This window comes from Drosophila grimshawi, unplaced genomic scaffold (genome assembly GCF_018153295.1).
Source record: "Drosophila grimshawi isolate 15287-2541.00 unplaced genomic scaffold, ASM1815329v1 contig_44, whole genome shotgun sequence".
NCBI lineage: Eukaryota > Metazoa > Arthropoda > Insecta > Diptera > Drosophilidae > Drosophila > Drosophila grimshawi.
The window spans coordinates 4,083,630-4,102,837 of record NW_025063240.1 but is presented as its reverse complement, the minus strand read 5'-3'; the positions used below and the strand labels follow the sequence as shown (position 1 = coordinate 4,102,837).

Genomic DNA, 19,208 nt, shown 5'->3' with positions numbered 1-19,208 from the left:
ACGCACGCACACATCGCACAATATGAACCCTCATAGAGGCAGGGTGCTCACAGGACTCGCTCACAGTGGGTGGGTATGTCCGACTGTGCCGGTTCTGAACTCGATTTCAAGTTCTCACTTGGCCATTTTCCCAACAGGTATAAATCGTACGAGGTACGAGGCTGTTGCACCTTGTCCGTATATTGTGTGCCTATTAAGCACTGCACAATCGACTCAACTGCGAAACTAAAGGGTATATAATAGCTAGCGCTATTTACTCTAGGTTGGACTTAAACTAAATTATTCTATATAGTCTATATTATAAAAGAAAATATATGAATAATGATAAAATAGTAGAGTTATATTATGTTGTAGAATCCATCTACAGCTAGGTTTTTATATACAATTTGTAGTTGGAATTTTGAAAGGAAATCCTACAGAATCTGATAAAAAACACATGGTAAATTTTGATTGAAGTCTTAGTAGAACATTTGGATGGACTTGCTGCGAATATTGATAAGAGAAGAAGTGGATGCTGCTTTGATATATACTCAACCTTTGCTCGATATTCAAATTCCTATTGTACAACATTATGAATTACTGCACTACTTGGAAATGAAGAGCTTATGATATATGTCTGATATATTACTACTTGGAAATGAAGAGCTTATGATATATGTCTGATATATTAAACTGTCCATACATCCGTTTCCCTTTGATACATCTGTGTGTGCGCTTATTGCGTAAAATAATATATCCTCGTAGCCATCAATCGAATGCATTTAGCCTCTTCAATTATGCCAGCCATCCATCCATCCATCCATCCATCCGACCATCCATCCATCCATCCGACCATCCATCCAGCCATATATGGATGGACTGGCAGGACGGGCCCCTTCGATTGGGTTCCGTTTTGCGCGTGACACCTGATGTTATTTTACGATTATTGTTTTTGGATTTATGAAATGTAATTCCAATTGCAGCAGCTGCGTTGCAACGTTTTCTGTTGGTTTTGTGTTACAATTTGATGCCTGATAATTATTATTAAAGGGCTGCAATCGACTATTTCATTAAATATATAACCGCATAACATTTCAATCTCGTTGCTCAGGGCAATATCAACTAATTGATATTTTGAATATTGAATACTTTTATGTGAAAATTTGAATGTGCAACAAATAAAATATAAATTACCAAATATTTGTAAGGTGAAAGATGTGCTTTAAGCTTCTTATTAATATCAAATTGCACAAATTAAACTAGTTTATCAATGCATAAAGACAAATTGAACTTAATGTAGTAATTCCAAGCATTCATTTATTGTTTTATGAGAATTAAGGTTTAGTATTTTTGCAAGCTGATTTAAAACTCTGTTTTAGTTATTTCGTTCGTTTATTGAATAGTATTTCCATTATATTTTTGCTACTTGGTTTTAAATTAAATGTAAAACTACAGTACATGTGTATGTATGTGTGTGTGTGTGTGTGCATGAAAGTGTGTGCGTGTGCGTGTGTATTTGTTGTTGTTGTTTTTTTAATTTTAGTTATCAATTATGTGCTGCAAAAATCATCGCATTTCAGCGCGACATTAATTATAATGTTGAAATGTCGTTGGTCTCCTTGGATGTGAAACAGTTCGCTCGCTCTCTCTCTCTCTCTCTCTCTCTCTCTCTCTCTCTCTCCCTCTCTCATTCACTCTTTTCGCTATCTGTCATCTCTTTTCGTCGATTAAGCCGGTTCCGGTCCTGATGCTGCCTCGCTTGCTACTCTTGCTGCCGCTGCTGCTGCCTTAATTTGCGGCTATCGTGCAGACACAGCAACTGGGAAACCAGAACGTGTCCGTGTAAAGATTTTGTCCATTGCCCTGCAGCGCAATTAAGCGTTTTTGTACGAACTTCTGCTCGCACCTGGAGTTATATCCATTGGGCAAATCGCACAGGTTCGAGCATGTGTTTGAGCTGAAAAACAGGTCAGGAAAATTATCAACAATAAGAAGAACAAATACACAAAAAAAAAGAACGGAAACAGCAGCACCAAAACCAACAACTCGGGCAAAATTTAGTTGTGGGCTGCGCTCGTAAATAAACAATACCAAAAACAAAAAGAAAAAAGCTGCAAAAAAGGAAGATCTGCGCCGGCTGCAAAGTTGAAAGTTTAAGGAACTTGTTAAAACGGGAATCGTACGTAATTGATAAGGAGTTGAGCAACGGTATTCCGGAGGCACTTGTGACTCTCCAGCTGTTGCCCTTCCTGGGTCTGGCAGCAGCTCCGCATCTACTCATTTGGTTAAACAAATTGCACACAAAGTACGTGCAACACTAGAAGGGGCAGGCAGAAGCAGTTCAATGTTGGGGTAAGGAGAGAGCTTTGTTTATGGGTTGGTGGACAGGCAGGCGACAAACGACAAACACAATTAGGGCACGCATTGACCGACCCCAGTCGCAGTTAGATATAGACCCAATGCAGCCCTTTCTCTCTGTCTCTCTCTGTTCCACCTTTCTCTGTCTCTGTCTGTGCACTGCCTCACTTAATGTATATGCACTTCAATAAGGTCTCGTCACCCTATTTTTGTACCTCTGTTTGCGCTTTTTAACTCAGCTCGCTGAAAGGTTTGAGTAGCGCACGCATAAAAAAGAGGCATTTTATCGGACAAGAGAAGGGAAGGGAAAATGTTGCTGGGTAATCTTGGCCGTTTTCGGGGTGTTATAATTCGTTTAGCCGCAATTATGACACAACACACATAACCGTGCACAACATACCCATATACTTGTGTACTTGCACTTCTTTTCTGCCCACGTGCCCAGAGTTTTCAGTTGGGTTTTGGGTTTTAGGGTTGCCCCCTAAATACCTAAATACCAAGCGCCGCAAAGGGGAACACACTTTGTAGAGTTCACTCTGTCCTGCTGTGTTGACAGCGGCAGCAAGAGGGGATTGCTGTTGTTTTTTTGTTTATTTTTTGCTGCCTCTGATTGCAAGTGTTGTGCTCAATTTAATTAATGAAAATCAGTGCAAGTCATTATGCCATTAATATCTGGAATAACTTACGGCTTGATAACGTCAAATTGCGCAGAACTGGTGGTGGTAGTTAACTAATAACTAACTTGAACTGAATTTAAAATATTTTGCATAATAATACAAGCACAAAATGTGTATTTGGAATCATTAAAATTTTTTATAATAATGTCAGTAGGTTTATCTTAAAAAGTTAAAATTTTCTTTAGTTCAACACTGTTGAGATGCAAAAACAAATAAAGAAACTATCTCAAAAATGATTAAGAATTTAATATAAATCCTTGAGTAACTATTCCAAAATGTTGTTTCCGGAACTGAAATTAAATGATTTTTTATCTTAATAAACGATAATCCACAGCAAGCAGTGCGCAAGCAGTGAATTGCTTAAGCAGCATTAGTCTGCTTTAATATCTAGCTGAGACGCAAACCGGAACTGCTTTCTGAAAGCAAACCAACTAAAAACGCGCGCAAAACTCTGGAGTCGCTAAGCGATTTCGATTTCAATGATTTACTTACGCACAAAGCTCCGCCTTGACCATTTGACGAGCGGTTCTCTCCTCGTTGACAACAAACATCCAATTGCCACGCGAATTGAGTGCCGCTTGTGGCGTTATAAATTGCGACGTGGTTTCGCAGAGCGATGAACGCGACGGACTTTGTCGCTTTACGCGCGACTTTTTGCCAATCTCGTCTTTGTTATCGCTGACGCCCACAATATCTAAGAGATCCATGTTGAGCGACACATCGCGCACACTGCGCTTCTGCTGCTCCTTCTCCTGCTCCCTCTGCTCCTTCTCCTGCTCGGTTAGCTGCTCCAACTCCTTGTCAGCCTCAATTTTTGCTGGTGTCGCCTGTGCGGCCTTCTGCTTTAGACTTAGATCACGCACCAGACGCTTCAGCCAAAGCGTTGCATTGTATGGCGAATGGCCATTGTAGTAGAGAGATGAACCCGATCCACCGGGTTGCTGATTGACCGTACGCTGGCCATGACGATTCCTACCACCACCCGCTGAGGTGTACAGCAGATAGCTGCAGGATGAATTGAGAATTGTTGAGATGGATATATGTAAATATATATATAGCTACTCACGTGGGCGCATCTGTTGTAGGATTGGGCGCAAAGAGAGAGTTGCCTGCCCCATTACGCTGAGGCACACCGCCAAACGGCGTCTGATAGCTGTAGCCGTTAAAGTCCTGCCCATTGGAAAAGTCACGCTGTGGGAATATGGACTTGGGATCGTAGAAGACGGGCGTGTCCGTCCACGCAACCGCTGAGAATTCCTCCCAGGTTTCATCAACCAGCAGAGCTGATGCCTCGTAACCCCATTTACGTACGAGACTCTTGATGACGTACCTGCGAAAGTCAAAGACAATGAGTTGAGCTTGTCTTGTTGCAGATGATGCAAGAGATTTAATTCAATAGATTAGTTGTTGCCACATGGGAAAGTGGAATTGAATTATGTAAGCAACGAACAGACAGAGAGACCCAAACATGTGCCACAAACTGGCCTACGCCCCTTTTGGAGTCGCTAAATCATAATTTATATGCAGCCAGAGAATGAGTCAATAGCTGTGAGTAATTCATAAATTGCTCGTCGTCGTATTCATGTTTTCAACACTTTGACTTCTTATCTGCTTGAATCGCATGCGTGTCACGTGCCACACACAGCCTAAGGTGAAAACGGACTATGTATTTTCCCAACTTCCATATGATATTGTGTGTGTCTGCGCGTGTTATTTTTTTGTTTTAGAATTATGCAATATAAAATTCCGTTGGTATCATAAAAATGCCTACCTAATGGCCGAGACGGCGCCAAATTGCGGCCTTAGTTGCCGTCCACCTTATCATCATCGTCAATATTATTGCGCTTAGTGTTAGCATTTAACGCACATTTTATTTAAATCGAAGAAATTGTCTAAAAATAGTAACACCACAAATGTTTCCATTCCACCAGACAGGAAAACAAAACGACAAAACTAACACAAATTGATTTGCATTTGGGAAAAGATTTATATGCATGGCAACGTTGCTCAAATACGCTGCTTAAAATACTTCAGTTGAATCATAAATATCTGTCTTGTAAGAAGCATACTTTTAATAAGAAAACTGGGAAAACTGAAAGGAAATGTAATTTTAAATATAAAGACCCTTAACCTCATACACATAATTTGTATGCTTATTACGTATACCAATTATTTTAAACTCTCTGCTGAATTCAACAAAATATGCCTACAAGATTCAGCTCAATTTAATCAATTAGAAGTGTTACGGACTTTGTCTAATAGTTGTTATGCCCAGAGAGCCAAAAAGCATAGAAATGCTAAATTATTCATAGAGGCTTTCATAAATATTCGAGAAGCGCTCGGTGCGTCGTCACACAGACAAAGTGTCTTGAACTGTCAATTCAAGTTTATTGGGTCAAGGAGCTCGGCCAGCTGGTGGAGCAGCAAGCCAGCAAATGGAATCAGCAGAAGATGCTGCTTCTTTGAGTATGTGCGTTGTTGTCTCGGAAACAGCAGCCAGCAACTGGCAACTGGCAACTGGCAACTATCAAGTAACAGGTATTATATACAGACGTGTATACATCTATAAAGCCATTGAGGTATTAACAATAGACACGCGTGTATATGCAAAAACGAGTTTACGTCTTGAATTTGATTTGAAGCCAATAAGCCAACAATGTATTATGGCCAAACATTTGTTTGAAATGCATTTGCATGTGTTTTTGTGTGTTGTTGCTGCTGTTGTTGTTGCTTCTCGAACTCTCTTGGAGCTGGTCACATTAAGTGTATTATTTATGTTGACACTGTGGCCATTAGCCGGCAACTTACGTGGGATAGTTGGCGACGTGCTCGCAGTAGGTTTTGCCGGGCCTGGCACAGCTGTTGAAGAAATTTATCATATTGTAGTATTGTCGATGATATCGATAGCATAATCAGACTATAAACACGAGACTTACTTGGGCGTCTGTCCCGGCGGCGCTGGCAAAAACTGGCAAGGCGGTGCGCCATATAAACCACATGATGGCGGCGTACTGAATGCAGCTGAGATACAAGCTAATATCTATAGATAAATGGTTAAACTGTGAATGAATGAATGGATTGAAAGTTGCCGTGTTTTGTGTACTCACCACAAAGCTAAAGAGAATACCATTATAACTACTAGAAGTGTTGTGGAAACGGAGACGTTTAATACTCTTTGTCATTGTCAATTCATTCGTCGTGTTGGGCTTTGGCGATTTGCATTTGCATTTGCGTTTCTGTTGCCTCAGATTATTTACACAAAAGACTTCAGTTCAGCTGAATTTGTAATTGATTTATTTTATTTTTATTTTTTTGTTTTAGCTTGACGGTTTGGCGTGATGTCAGTTTTGGCTGATGAGCTGAAAGTGAGTGCGTTGGAGAAATTGCAATAAATCACTTAAATATGCACGATTCGATTATGCCAAGTAAACAATCTGTTTGCCTACACAGCATACAATTAGCTTCAATTCAAACATCTACAATTAATTCAGATGTGTCGCGTGTTTTTGTGTGTATGAATTGGCCAGTTTGAATTCTGTTTGAAAAGCGTTTCATTTAAATAAGTCAAGCTAAAACCCTATTACATGTAATATAAACTAAATTGCTTATTATTATTTATGCGCTAATGTCTAAAGACTAAGCCATGATTAATTAACGTTATATAAAATTTTGTTTGTTTCAAATAAAAATTATCTATGTGAAAACTTTTTAAGGCATTGTTGCCCACATTCCATTATCTTTTATTTATTTATTTTTGCACATTTCCAAAATTGTATTTGTCTAAAATTCATGAGATGCATTAAGTTGACTCAAAGTGTGGAAAATGCTTAGTAAATGTCAACCAGAAATTATGCAATTTAACTACGCGTATGTACATAAAACGGTGTCACTTTTAATTTGCATAGCTTTTAGCTGCTCTGCGCTGAAAACTGTATGTGGAAAACTTAGAGACATTTGCTTTGTAAACAATTGCAGAGTGCTCCAAAATGTTTTTCACACACACATATACCTTAAGCACACAAAACTATTTCTTAAGACTTCAGACTTCCTACAAGTTCGCTAATTATGAGGTGTGGAGTAGGAGGTATTGTCAGGAGTTCAGTTGAGAAAGAAAATCAACAGCAACAACAATGAGCACTTTGTAAATTACGAAAATAAATTTGCGAGAAGTGAAAGTGCATGCGACAATGTTACGAGTTGCGAGGCTCCTTGCAACCATAAACTCCATTCAAACAATAGATACACAATGCCACCAGCCACGTCCAAATGCCACAATCCGCCCAGTTGCAATTCCAATTGCAATTGCTGGTGATTAGTGACTTGGCAAGTCATCGAGTGGGCGTCACGAATGCAAATCTTAAATGGTTGCCAACTGTTAACACATATTTATAAATGATTTCAATTGCTTCTGCTAATGGTTTAAATACTACTTAGTAGCTGTCAATTGTGAGAGATACAGTTGTTGGTTGTTAAAAGTGACGAAGTTCGATGTTATCAATGATTTAAATGCCCCTTTATATTATTAATGGACTTAGGAAGGTCCAGCAAAAGGTAGACAAATCAGTATTTTATATATTTCTATATAATTTTATTTATGTATTTTTTTATTGATTTGTTCCAATAGGCGATTCAATTAAGTCATATCTGTTGTCTGGATCAAGTTTGTTTGACTGCTCTGGCTAATTAATAGCTTAATAAATTGCAATAAAATGACTTTCAGTTTATTACATTTGCCTGCATGTTTTTTATTGTTGATTTTGGGCATTTCCTTAATTAGCTTGGCATGTTTTACAATTCAATTTATATGCGTGATAATTAATTAATAAATAATTTAGAGTGGCTTGCATGCTATACTAATATAGAATATACTCGTACAATACAATTTTAATTAAAAATCTAAAAAGCTGATTAAACATGCTGTTGTTAGCCAAATTTAACTCCCAACTTCGCTATAGATATAAATCACCGTTACGAATTCAACAGCTACCGCAAATAGAAATAATAATCATAAAAGTTGAAAGCTGTTCCAATCAAGAGCAAAGCACACACACAATAAGCCATCAAAAACCGGATTTCGTGACAGGGGAATCTCAGTGCCAGGCAAGTGTTATAGTTTCATACGAATATTATATGTGTGTAGTAGAATAATCATTGTAAAAAATCACTACAATTAGACACGGAGAAACGATAAATAACAACAATTAGAATAAGAGCCATGTCATTGCGAATTGTTCTTTGAGAGACACCTGCCTTGGACATGGAATGTGGTGTGCTTGTAGCTCTGATAGGATTTCCGGGATCACATGGTCAGGGCTGGCTTAACATGGAGGCTGTCACTTTCGTTTTCATAAATCAATCAACTTGCCGAACACACAAAAGCCAACGCCAATATAACAAAAGCCCATAAAACTCAAAAGCGCAAATGAGCTTGACAGCATCGCCATTCGGGCCAATCGGTCCATTTGGGCCATTTAGCGACATTGTCGCCTCTATTGGCAACTCGGCTAATGGAGTCGACTCTTGTACATTGTATATATAGTATAGTTACACCCACATGGCGTATTTGGGTATTTCCCATGTTGCGCAGGCGCCGCAGACCACGGCCAGTTCAACAGCTCATAAATCACAAATTAAGTTGTTGTTGTCTGTTGCTCTTTTGGATTTTTGACTGCTGTTCAAGATGTTTTATGGCTTATTGAACATTTAGCCATTTGCATGGCATTTAGTCACTTGGCAATATGGCCAAAATGTACTGAATGTGTCGCAAATGTTTTCTGCTTGGCAATTAGCACATTTTTAACGGTTCATTGTCACATTGTTAATTTTGACCGAAATATGCTTTCAAATTGGTTGTGTAAATACTTTTTGTGTTCTCTAAGATCTGCCTCTAATGACCCCATATAATATTTATGTCATGTATTACAAGTATTTTAAATATGTATGTTTTTATATAAACTTAAAAAATCAGTTAATTTATTATGTTCAAGATATATGTGGAAAGTAAATATATAAATAAGAAATACGTAAATTAATGTTTATAATATTAAAGTTTATAAATTAATATTCATGTATTTCTTTTATCTGTTTTTTAATAGCTAATTCATTTAAGTAAGATTCATTTGGAATTCGCCGAAAGAGAACTTTAAGCTCCTTAACGATTAATTGCTCATATATTTATGCCCTTGTCGAGGGAATAACAAACTTAAGATGAGATTTATGTTGCGTCCGTCTCTTAACCTTTTTGTCAGCTTATAGATTTGATAACTGAAGATCTTGTAATGAACTGCGGTAATTAAAATAGTTTAACTAAAATCTCTGGCACCGATTCGTGGCGAATTGATAAACTTTTCCACACACACCTCATAACGCATCCATGCTGGCTGACCTCCCACTCGCCTGAGCTCTATTAGCTAAGCTTTCGCCCATTAATTTGGACTTCAATAAAAATGATTTAACTTAATTTGGCACTAATTTGGCAGCACTGACAACACACGTACACGCAGATACAGATACACACACACACACACACACACACACACACACACTTACAGACACACGAGCACATAGTTGGGACGCTGGCTGTCGAAAGACAATGGACTGATATAAAGTCCACATACCAAATACCAGATACCAATACCAAAAGATCGCTTCATTATAATTTTTTAAGCATATATTTTATACTTGAGTATAACTGAGAAATTAAGCACGACTTTTCAAGGCTGTTGCTTTTTTTCTTCTTCATCTGCTTCTTCTTCTTCTTTTTGATTGTTGCTTGTTTGTTGTTATTGTTACTGTTGTTGTCATGCTGTTTGTTTTGTTTTTGTATTTCATTGGCTTCATTTTATTTTAATTTGTGAGTTTTTATTTTATTTTATTTTTTTAATTTTGGTTACATGTGCTGCAAACTTTCCGAAATTGTTCAAAATAATAAATCAACTTGTTGTTTTTGCCCCGTTTTATTTAACTTTTGGAATCGATTCAATTTGTCAACAGCCACGGGGCAAATTAAATATATATGCATATATGTGTTGTATACAATATATATTTAAAAAAAAGAAGAATTTATTACTCACCTTGCTTATTTATAAATAAAAACACATTCAGTACTTGCGATCATCAACAGCAACAACAACTGAGCAACTATAGTTAAACAATGAAATGATTTAATTTTGTACAGATTTTTGGCACAATTTTCAAAATTCGCACTGCACTTGAAGTAACTTTATAACGCAGTTCGCAGACTTATTATTTTTTTTTTGTTGTTTTCTCTTTTTTCAATTAATTTTATTTATTTTTTTTTTTTGATTTTGATACAAGATACCAGTTGTGATTTTTGTTAGATTATGTGTCGTCAAACGAATCACTTGAAAATACGACTACCAATTAACAAAACTTAACACGTACGTTTGCGTAGAAAGGCAATGCGACTGACTTCAAGTCCCAAATTTCGTTTTGTATTTCGTATTTCGTATTTTAGTTTCAGTTTAAGTTTCGGTTGCGGTTGCGGTCTCTCCGTATCACGCGGCTAGCCCAATCTCGGCTGCAGCTCGTAGCCAACTGAGCACGCTGGCCCAAACCATGGCTTCAATTGGAGGCAGAGCTTGAGGTCTATGACGCCGGCAGCGACAGCAGCGGCAGCAACAAATATGCGATAGACGTCATGCCGGTTACTAGACTGCTAACATATGCAGCTACAAGCGAGAGAGACAGAGGTAGAGAGAGAAAGAGAGAGTTAGAGAGAGAAAGAGAGGGAGAACGAATGAGAGAGAAAGAGGGAATATCAGGTCTGAGCTCGGAGCTCTGATCGGAGCTCAACCTATGAACTTTTGGTGCGCTTGGCCAAAGTGATTCATTGTGCATCATATTAAGGCTTTGCCCATCTTTTTTTTGGTCATAATCAGGTTGTATGCATCGCATTGGCTATAAGTAAAGACCGGAAGTTCATTAGCTGCCCGCACAGCCATTCAAACAACATGGCTTTTTAAAATTTATTGTCAATTTTTATTCACTTTACATTGTCGCGAATATGCGAAACTGTAATAAAGTGATTTTATTTAAATTGTTAATTTGTTATTTATTTTTTGCTCACTGCCATTTGTTTGTTGCTGCTTTTGTTTGTGGCCAATAGACACATTTCATTGTTAGCTGTTGCTTTTGATTTTTATGGCCAATGAAGGTTATTTCAGGCTTTTATCTGTTTTCTGCGTGCTTTGATGCTGCTGTTCACTGTTTCTCTCTTTTCTGGCGTTTTTATTTATTTATTTTTTATTATGTTTTATTTTTATTTTTTTGGCAGAGCTCTTTTTTTTAATGCAAACATTGACTGTCAACTCAGCCAACAACTTCTTTGTCTTATGCAAAAGGCGTTTTCGTTTTTTTTTTTAATACTGCTTGAAGACCACGCATAATTGTGGGTGGGCTGCAAACAGAGGATCAGCATTTTCTTATGGCCATTTAAATCAATTTATTTGGACAGATGTGATTCAATATTCATTAACGCTTTTTTTCAAATACTCTTTTTATTTTTATTTTATTTGAATTTCGACCCAAAGATTAATTTATTTAAAATTTATTCGTAAAATATCTTGCTGTATTAACAATTTAGTGAAATACGAAGAATATGCTCAGAATTTTGTCGAGAATCCGGGTACAATTTCTTTTGATTTGATCTGATTTGCTCATTTCCTTGAAAAATCAATTCCTAGATTTGAACAATGATTTCTATTGCGTGCATTTCAAATCGTCTCAGTAAGTAATGCATATAAGCTCATGTAAGTTATACCTTAGTTTCTTACGATGTTCATAGGGTAATCTTAATAGAAGTTACTGGTAATTTCTTTGAAGCAAAGTTGCTCTATATTACAAATTGGGCGACTTTTGTTTTTGGCAAAACTTTCACATAACATAGAGCTAGAAATAGACAAGTGGCCTGTGACTATGATTGTGAGTGTGACTCCGACTACGGGCATGTCGACAAATACGGAAAAACCCTGCGAATTGGTCACTACGGTTGCTTTGGCCAATTGGATGCTATGCGTGATCAGCAGTTTTTTTTTTTCTGTGGTTGTTTTTATCGAAAATGATTTTTAATGCGTTTTTAAGTCAAATTAGTGACTTCATCAGCTGGGCTTGTTTTTTCTCTCAGCTGAATGCTCAGTCCGGGGCACAAGCTGCCCAGTATCACTTAAGGCGCTCATTAATCAAAAAACCCTTCTCCAAAATTATCGGGACCATTTGCAAACACACGTAACTCATTGTAGGGCCATACTGTCGCTCTCCCCATTCCCATTTCCATTCCCATCCCCAACCCATTATCCGGCGAAGGCTTAGTTTCAATTACGAAACTGTTAATTAGAGACTTGGCAACTGGCCAAGTGACCAAGTGGCCAACCGGCTAACTGTCTGGCCTATTGTCTGTCTGGCCTATTGCGTGGTCATCGTTGTCGTTGTCTAATGAAAACATCAACTGCCGTCTCTCTGGGCATCAGTATTGATGGTGTCCGATATATGTGTGTATGCGCCGAGTTAGTGTCACTATCATTTATTTTGCACTAACCTATCAGCTGTTGCCTAATTGATGAGACATCAAATAACTTTTTATGTTATTCAGAGATATAGCGGAAAACGCACGTAAGTCGCATGAAAAACGAGTGCGTGTCATAGTCTGTCAGGTAGCTGTCATGCTGGAGCTGTTGGTTGTGTTCTCTGCTTTGAACAGTTTGCTCAGTGCAAAAGCTGATTGCTATGAAATAAGTATGTAACGCGTATAATTTAAAAAATGTTTGAAAATAAACCGTTTTTGTTGTTGTTAATTTCTAACAATAAAATAAAGTTTTTTTTTTTATTTTAATAGAGTTTGTCAAATTAGTACATAATTACAGAAATGATTAACTTAATAAAAGTTTAATAAATAGATTTGGGAATGGAACACTTTTATATTTTAAGCGATTTGTAAAATGAATAAAGCACTTTAATTTCTAAGTAAAGTTACACAGCTGAATTTATCCCAGTATCCCATTTAATGCGATAAGTAGCAGCTAGTAGTTTTTCTCATATAGACGCTTAGTCTTAACCATCAATTCAATATGCGTCCATACGATTTGTAATTTATATTCATTGCCGCCGGAAATGAAAAAAAACTTTTCTTTTGACAGAAGCACACACAGATACGCACAAACACATGCTTTATGCCTTCACATATTAAGTAAGCGATAAAAAGCAAATATAAAAGAAAGCACATCCATATGCTTTAAATTATAATGAACTGTCACGTGCCCCAACAAAGTGACCATAAATAATAAAACCCACGAAAAAGGCAAAAAAATGCGCCAGCTCCTACTAACTGATAGCAGTGTGATAAACAGCAAGAAACAAAAAAAAAAACACAAAGAGAAGGAAAATAACAACAAAATATGAAAACTTGACAATGAATGAAACAAATAAAAGGAACAAAAAAAAAAAAATTAACTAGCAGAAGGAGCTGACGAAAATTAACGCGTTCTATGGGTCTGGCTCGCTTTTTGCTTTATCACTCAGAGCAGCAACAGCAGCAACAAAAGCAATGCCACCGACAAACACTGAAAGAGACAGACAGACTGACAGCGACAGAGACAGAGTCAGCGGCAGAGAGGAATGGAAGAGCGAGAGCGCGCGAGAGAGAGAGAGAGAGAGTGAACGAAAGTGTGAGAACGAAAGCGAAAAGAGCGAGTAGCGAGAAAAAGTTTTTCTATTGTGAAAAGAACTTGATGTGGTCGCCATTGCCAGCGCCATCATCAGTTCAGTGTTCTGTGTTCAGTGTTCAGTGTTCGATGTTCGGTGTTCAGTGGAGTAACGGCCACAGCTGAAAACGGACGTGTCGTGTTTTGCAGAGCACACTAAATTCTCGACTATAAAACGCACAGTACAACAAATATCAAAAACAAAAAAAAAAATATACAAAAAAATATATATAAAAAAAAACAAACAACGTGTGTGTGCAAGCGATTTAATGTTAATGCAGCCCGCTTTGGTTCTTACCTTGAAAACCGAATTCGATGCGGTTTCCATTGCCGTTTCCGATGCGTGTAAGTGCAAGTAAAAAGTGTCGCGAAAAGTCTGCCAAAAAAAATATAATATAAATATATATTGAATATATTGAAAATTAAACGAAATGTGCTGAGAAAATTCTTGAAAAATGCTCGACAAATGCATGAAATAGAATAAATAAATAGAAAGTAAAATTAAGCTTAAAGCGTCAAATAAATCAAGTGCGACAAAAAGCACTCGAGGGACACGCAAAAAAAAAAATGAAAGAAAATAGCAAGAAAACCAAACACACAAATACACACAGCTGCAAAATATTGTGGTTGTTGTTCTTGTTATTGTTGAATCACAAATTTGTAGTGACGCGTTTAAAAGTGCAGAAAACAGCGGCCAAAGGCAATCCATTGATTTTTTCTACAGTTCTGCCAAGCATTCACTTGATTTTCACCAGCCAAAAGGACACACACAAACTATATTCTGTGTATGTGTGTGTGTGTGTGTGTGTGTGTAGTGCGTGTGTTGTCTAATCCTAAGTGGTGCATGGGGGCCCGCAATCAAATGTCCGCACATTAATAATGCCCACAGCATCCGCAACATAACTTTCACTCCCCCACCTCCCGCCCCTCATTTTGGCCCTACCCAGATTTCGATTCCAGACGGCCACTTACAGTAGATAAATGGCACACAAATCGAAAAATAGGCAAACAACACACAACAAATTGCCAAACAGCAGCCTAAGCAGCAGCAACCAAAACAAAATCTCCTTCACAGGGTTGGCCTTATGATTGACAACAGTCGGTGGATGTGGAGGTGGAGCAGGGAATGTGGGTGCTTTCGGGGCACAAATGAGGGGCAGATGTTGTCGCTGGCGTCAGTTTGGAAAACCAAAAAAAAAAAAAAAAAGAAGAAAAACGCAAAAATAAAAAACACGGGGCAGACGCAGACGCGGCGTCGCAATAATCATAAAAGCGTTGAGCAGCAGGCAACAAAGTGGCGGCTGGGTAGGGGTTAGATAAAGGGGGTTATGGGCATAAATTCATGAGTATGCGTCAAAGCAAACAGGGCGCGGCGACATCGTCGCCTCTTAAAACAAACGAAATGAAACGAAGGGCAACTAACCGCAGAACGCTCACAACTTATTATTAATGCAGCAAACGGTAATTAGCTAGTAGTCAGGGGTCGTCAGTAGTTTTGGCCATTAGTCGAGCAACGTGCAGTTGCATTAATAATTCGTCAGGGCGCCTCGACTAAATTGGCCCAAAAGGGCGGCCTGGCCAATTAGGCGCATAAGCCGTTTACAGCAAGGCGAACACAGACAAATACACACATACACACACACACATACACACATACATACACATAGATGTGTATTGTCACGTTTTCACTTGACTAAGGTCAAAAGTTTCAACTTCCACTCGCCTCGTGCAGCGTCCGTGGTGCGTTTTTCGTCTGTCTGTCTGTCTGCCTGTCTATCCATCAGCGCTATCTGAACTTGATGCTGTCGCTGTCGCAGTTGCCGTCGATGTTGACGTTGTCGTTGCCGCTGCTGCTGGCGAGGCCTGTGGCATCTATTTTTAACGCTTTGTGCGCCCGCACACACACAAAAAGCATAAGCATGGCCAATAAATAAATTCTTAAAAAGTGTTTTTGTTTTGTTTGAAAAGTGTACAAATAAATTTCGAATTGAAAGAAATACTTAAAACAAAATGCGGTTCTAATTGAGTGACTAACAAAAAAGACCGTTGGCAATCAAAGTTTGCATCAACACTAATTGAGAAGGCAGTGAAAGTGCGTGTGTGTGTGTGTGTGAGTGTGTGTGTGTGAGTGTGTGTAAGAGTAAAGCGCAGGACACGCATAATATCAGGCAGCAAGTGCCACAGCACGCACACCAGCCGACAGAGAGAGAGACAGAAAGAGAGAGAGAGAGCGCAATATGGTTGGAAATAGAGAGAGCAAGTAACTGCCAAAGAGATAGAGGTGGAGAGAGAGTGTGTGTGTGTGTGTGTGTGTGTGTGTGTGTGTGTGTGAGAGAGCGAGACTTCTTCCAGGCAACAACACATTCAAGTGCTTCCAAAATAACACATTCCGCACACCGAGTAAACTTTGCGCTTCGTCCTCGTACAAAGGATTGTACGCAGGCATTGGAAAGGAAGTCCTCTCGTTTCGGTTTTCCTTTCTTGTGTGCGCTTTTCGGTTTTTCGCTTCTTGATGTGAAGTTTCGCCTTGGCTGGCTCAGTTCGTGGCTAAACTTTGGAGTGTCTTGTGCTGGAAATTGTGCATAGCGGATAAATATGAATCCGAACCAAAACCAAACCAAATCAATTCGTATGGCATCTATAAATGCAAATCTAAACTAAATAATTAAACAATTTTTGACAACCAACCAAACTAGCAACAAATTAAATTTAGAAATTGAGTGCAGCACGAGTGGAAAGTGTTTGAAGTATGCCGAAACAAAAAATAAATATATTTCATTATTGTGTGCGTTTGAATGTGCTTTGAAAGTAAGGCGTGTACCACGAACAACACCACAACTCACACACACACACACACAGACACACACACACAGACACAGGCACACACACATACATTCGTATAGGAAAAAGGGAGACAAGCAAAACGCAGACAGATAGGCGTACAGCAAAGCAGACAAAAGGACGACGTGAACGCGAATAACGGAAACAACTGAGCCTGTGACTTCTGTAAATTTCATAGTGAAAAACCCGTGACCAGCAGGACGTATACGCATTATCATAAATGACAAACCAAATAAGTTTTTATTTGACACTAACTCCCCGAATGTTTGCCTTTGCTTCCATTATTTCCTTTGTTAGTTTTTTTTACTACTACTTCTTCTACTATCCAGTGCTGTTATGTGTGTGTGTGTGCGTGCCCAGTGCAATAATTTTGAACCAAGTGAAAAAGTATAGAGTAAATATACAGTATATGTCGAAATCTATATGCATATATGTTTTTTATTTGTAGCCACATAAAGCGCGCGTGTGTCTGTGACAAGAAATTGGAAAAGCGGAAAATGTAAGCCACAGCAGCTAAACAAGAAAATGCGTCTCAGTGCGTGAGCTTGAAAAATCAAGCGACGTTTCCAACTCTAAGCAAAACTCTCACTGTTAACTATAGCCTATTATACCTGCATACACACACATATATATATATATATATATATAACTCTATACTCAACTGTGCGTGTATTTCTAGCCAGGTAAGTGTACAAAAACAACGTTTGACTTGCAAATTTTAATAAGCATGCCCGAATATTACATTTTGTGTTTTCCTCGTACACATGGGGTGTTGGTGTGCGGTGTGTGTGTGTAATTGTTGCTGGGGTAATGTTAGGCAGCTAAGAAATTATGTTAATTCAATCGATATTTTCGACTAATTTTGGCAAATTTGCATATTGCTTTGGCCCCACGCCTTTGCAACCCCTTTGCGAGTCAATTAGCGCTCTAATTTGACATGCTACTTTACGTACTTTACGTACTTCACATCGCTACTAGCAACAAATAATACCCCATGTGGCAGTTAGCAGTAGTGCCAGTTAGCACTGGGAAGGGGTACAACAGACACCCTATAAACTTTTTGTGTTTTTGTTATACTTGTTGTTTGTCTGGCGCTTTCTTTATCGTTAACAATTACACGAGCTGAGCAAACACATTTGTAAGTTGTCAAACGGCATTAGAGCCGTTCTGGTTTTGGCCATTCTGACTATTTGTGCAGTTTGTACGTGCGTCTGATAAGCAATCAGCTGAAGCGGCCATCCTACTGCTGATAATCAGGGAGTGCTGTCCAAATTTATGAGTCTTGACAACTTGAGTGAAGGCGCGCCCATCAATGCCATAAAATGCAAAGACCCAGCAAAAGCTCACAGGTGATAAAAGTGGACACGACAACAAAGCTGCTGCTGCTGTTGCTGCTGCAGCCAGTATGCCAGTGTAAACAAATGTGACAGGAAGATGTTGCACGGTTCTTAACGGCTTTCTGCAATTTCATTGTCAGCCATTGGGCGTGGCTAAAAGGTGTCTTAACCAATTTGGGGCCGCACCCATTAAGTTGCATTGCATTGAAAATAGCTGAACATGAGCATTTACAAGTAACTTGTGCTCTTCAATGAGATACACCTTAAATTTTAGTCTATGTCAAGCTTATGCACTACAATTGCCACAAAATAACTATGTATTTCCTTCTTATAAATGCTTGATTCAATCCGGGTTGGCTCATTAACACTTAGTTCCATCTAATAAGCAATAACTTATTTTGCTAGCAATTAAAAATTTCTAAAGGTACTCTTAAAGTTCCAATAGGCTTTTCATACACATATTTTATATATATATACAATAATTTGTTTCTCACTAATTATCATGCAGCTGGTTGTCAATCACAAGGGACATTGACTTATTCAACTCTTTTGATTGGCAGCTTAAGTCAATGAGCCACCGCAAAAAGTTGTGAACACTTTTAAACTCTGTCGATAAATGCGAATAATTCTTAAGCGTCATGCGACATTAAACTGTACAACTTTTGCCATTCGCTGATGGTCTCGCCATTAGTGTGACAGCTGCGATATACACATATCTGGGAGAGGCGCTTATTTGGGCTATTAATGTTGTTAGCTTGGCAAAGGCCAAAGTTGATTTTACTAGTGCCAGGTCACTTGACATTTTGAGGCTATCTTTAGTATATGCATAGTTTAGTTTTAGTTTAGTCCCTTTGTGCAGTAGCTATCCCGGATGTCCTTTGCCTGATGACGCGCATACGTTGGCAAACTTTAGCACCCGCTCCGTCTCGGCCTTCTCCACTTAGCCAAAGTCAGCGAAGCGCACTTCCATTCATTTTTTGAAGGCATAATCAATATTTGGCAAGGCGCCGAGTGTGCATATGACAAACAGCGACAGCGCCCCGAACTACACGATATGTTTTATATATAGGTATGTGCTACTAGCTCAATATATTGCCAACAGATATATATTTAGTAGCCTGTCATGGTTTACTAGCCACTGAGATATACCCATATTTACAATGTGCACTAGATTCCACATCTGAGTGCGCTTTTAATGATTTGCAAAAAGTCTTCTTTACTTTGTTCTTGTTTCTGTTTTGCAGTGTCTCAATTTTCCTTAAATTTATAATGCTCTCTAATAAATTAAAAAGCATAAT

The 19,208-nt window shown here is 38.5% G+C and overlaps 2 protein-coding genes across 13 annotated transcripts in view; one reads left to right on the top strand and one right to left on the bottom strand.

Moving 5' to 3' along the window:
- Positions 1–1,479: 1,479 nt before the first annotated feature.
- LOC6557164 (protein spaetzle 5) lies at positions 1,480–10,525 on the bottom strand. The gene is made up of 7 exons (XM_001985270.3): positions 10,419–10,525; positions 6,122–6,373; positions 5,951–6,054; positions 5,823–5,873; positions 4,081–4,344; positions 3,507–4,019; positions 1,480–1,936 (listed from the first exon to the last, which is right to left on the bottom strand). Exons 2-7 carry the CDS (start codon positions 6,194–6,196, stop codon positions 1,768–1,770), a joined length of 1,176 nt encoding a protein of 391 aa, XP_001985306.1. The 5' UTR covers positions 6,197–6,373; positions 10,419–10,525; the 3' UTR covers positions 1,480–1,767.
- Positions 10,526–13,826: 3,301 nt separating this feature from the next.
- LOC6557156 (potassium voltage-gated channel protein Shab) overlaps positions 13,827–19,208 on the top strand; it is a 57,053-nt gene continuing 51,671 nt past the window's right edge. For 5 of the 12 annotated variants that reach the window (XM_032743529.1, XM_032743533.2, XM_032743532.2 and 2 more), the window contains exons 1-2: positions 13,827–14,077; positions 17,022–17,256. The gene's annotated coding sequence lies outside the window, so the exon portion shown is untranslated. Of the gene's footprint in view, positions 14,078–16,323; positions 16,480–17,021; positions 17,257–19,208 lie in introns of those variants that run through there. The other 7 variants (XM_032743537.2, XM_032743536.2, XM_032743534.2 and 4 more) reach the window with 4 other exon arrangements.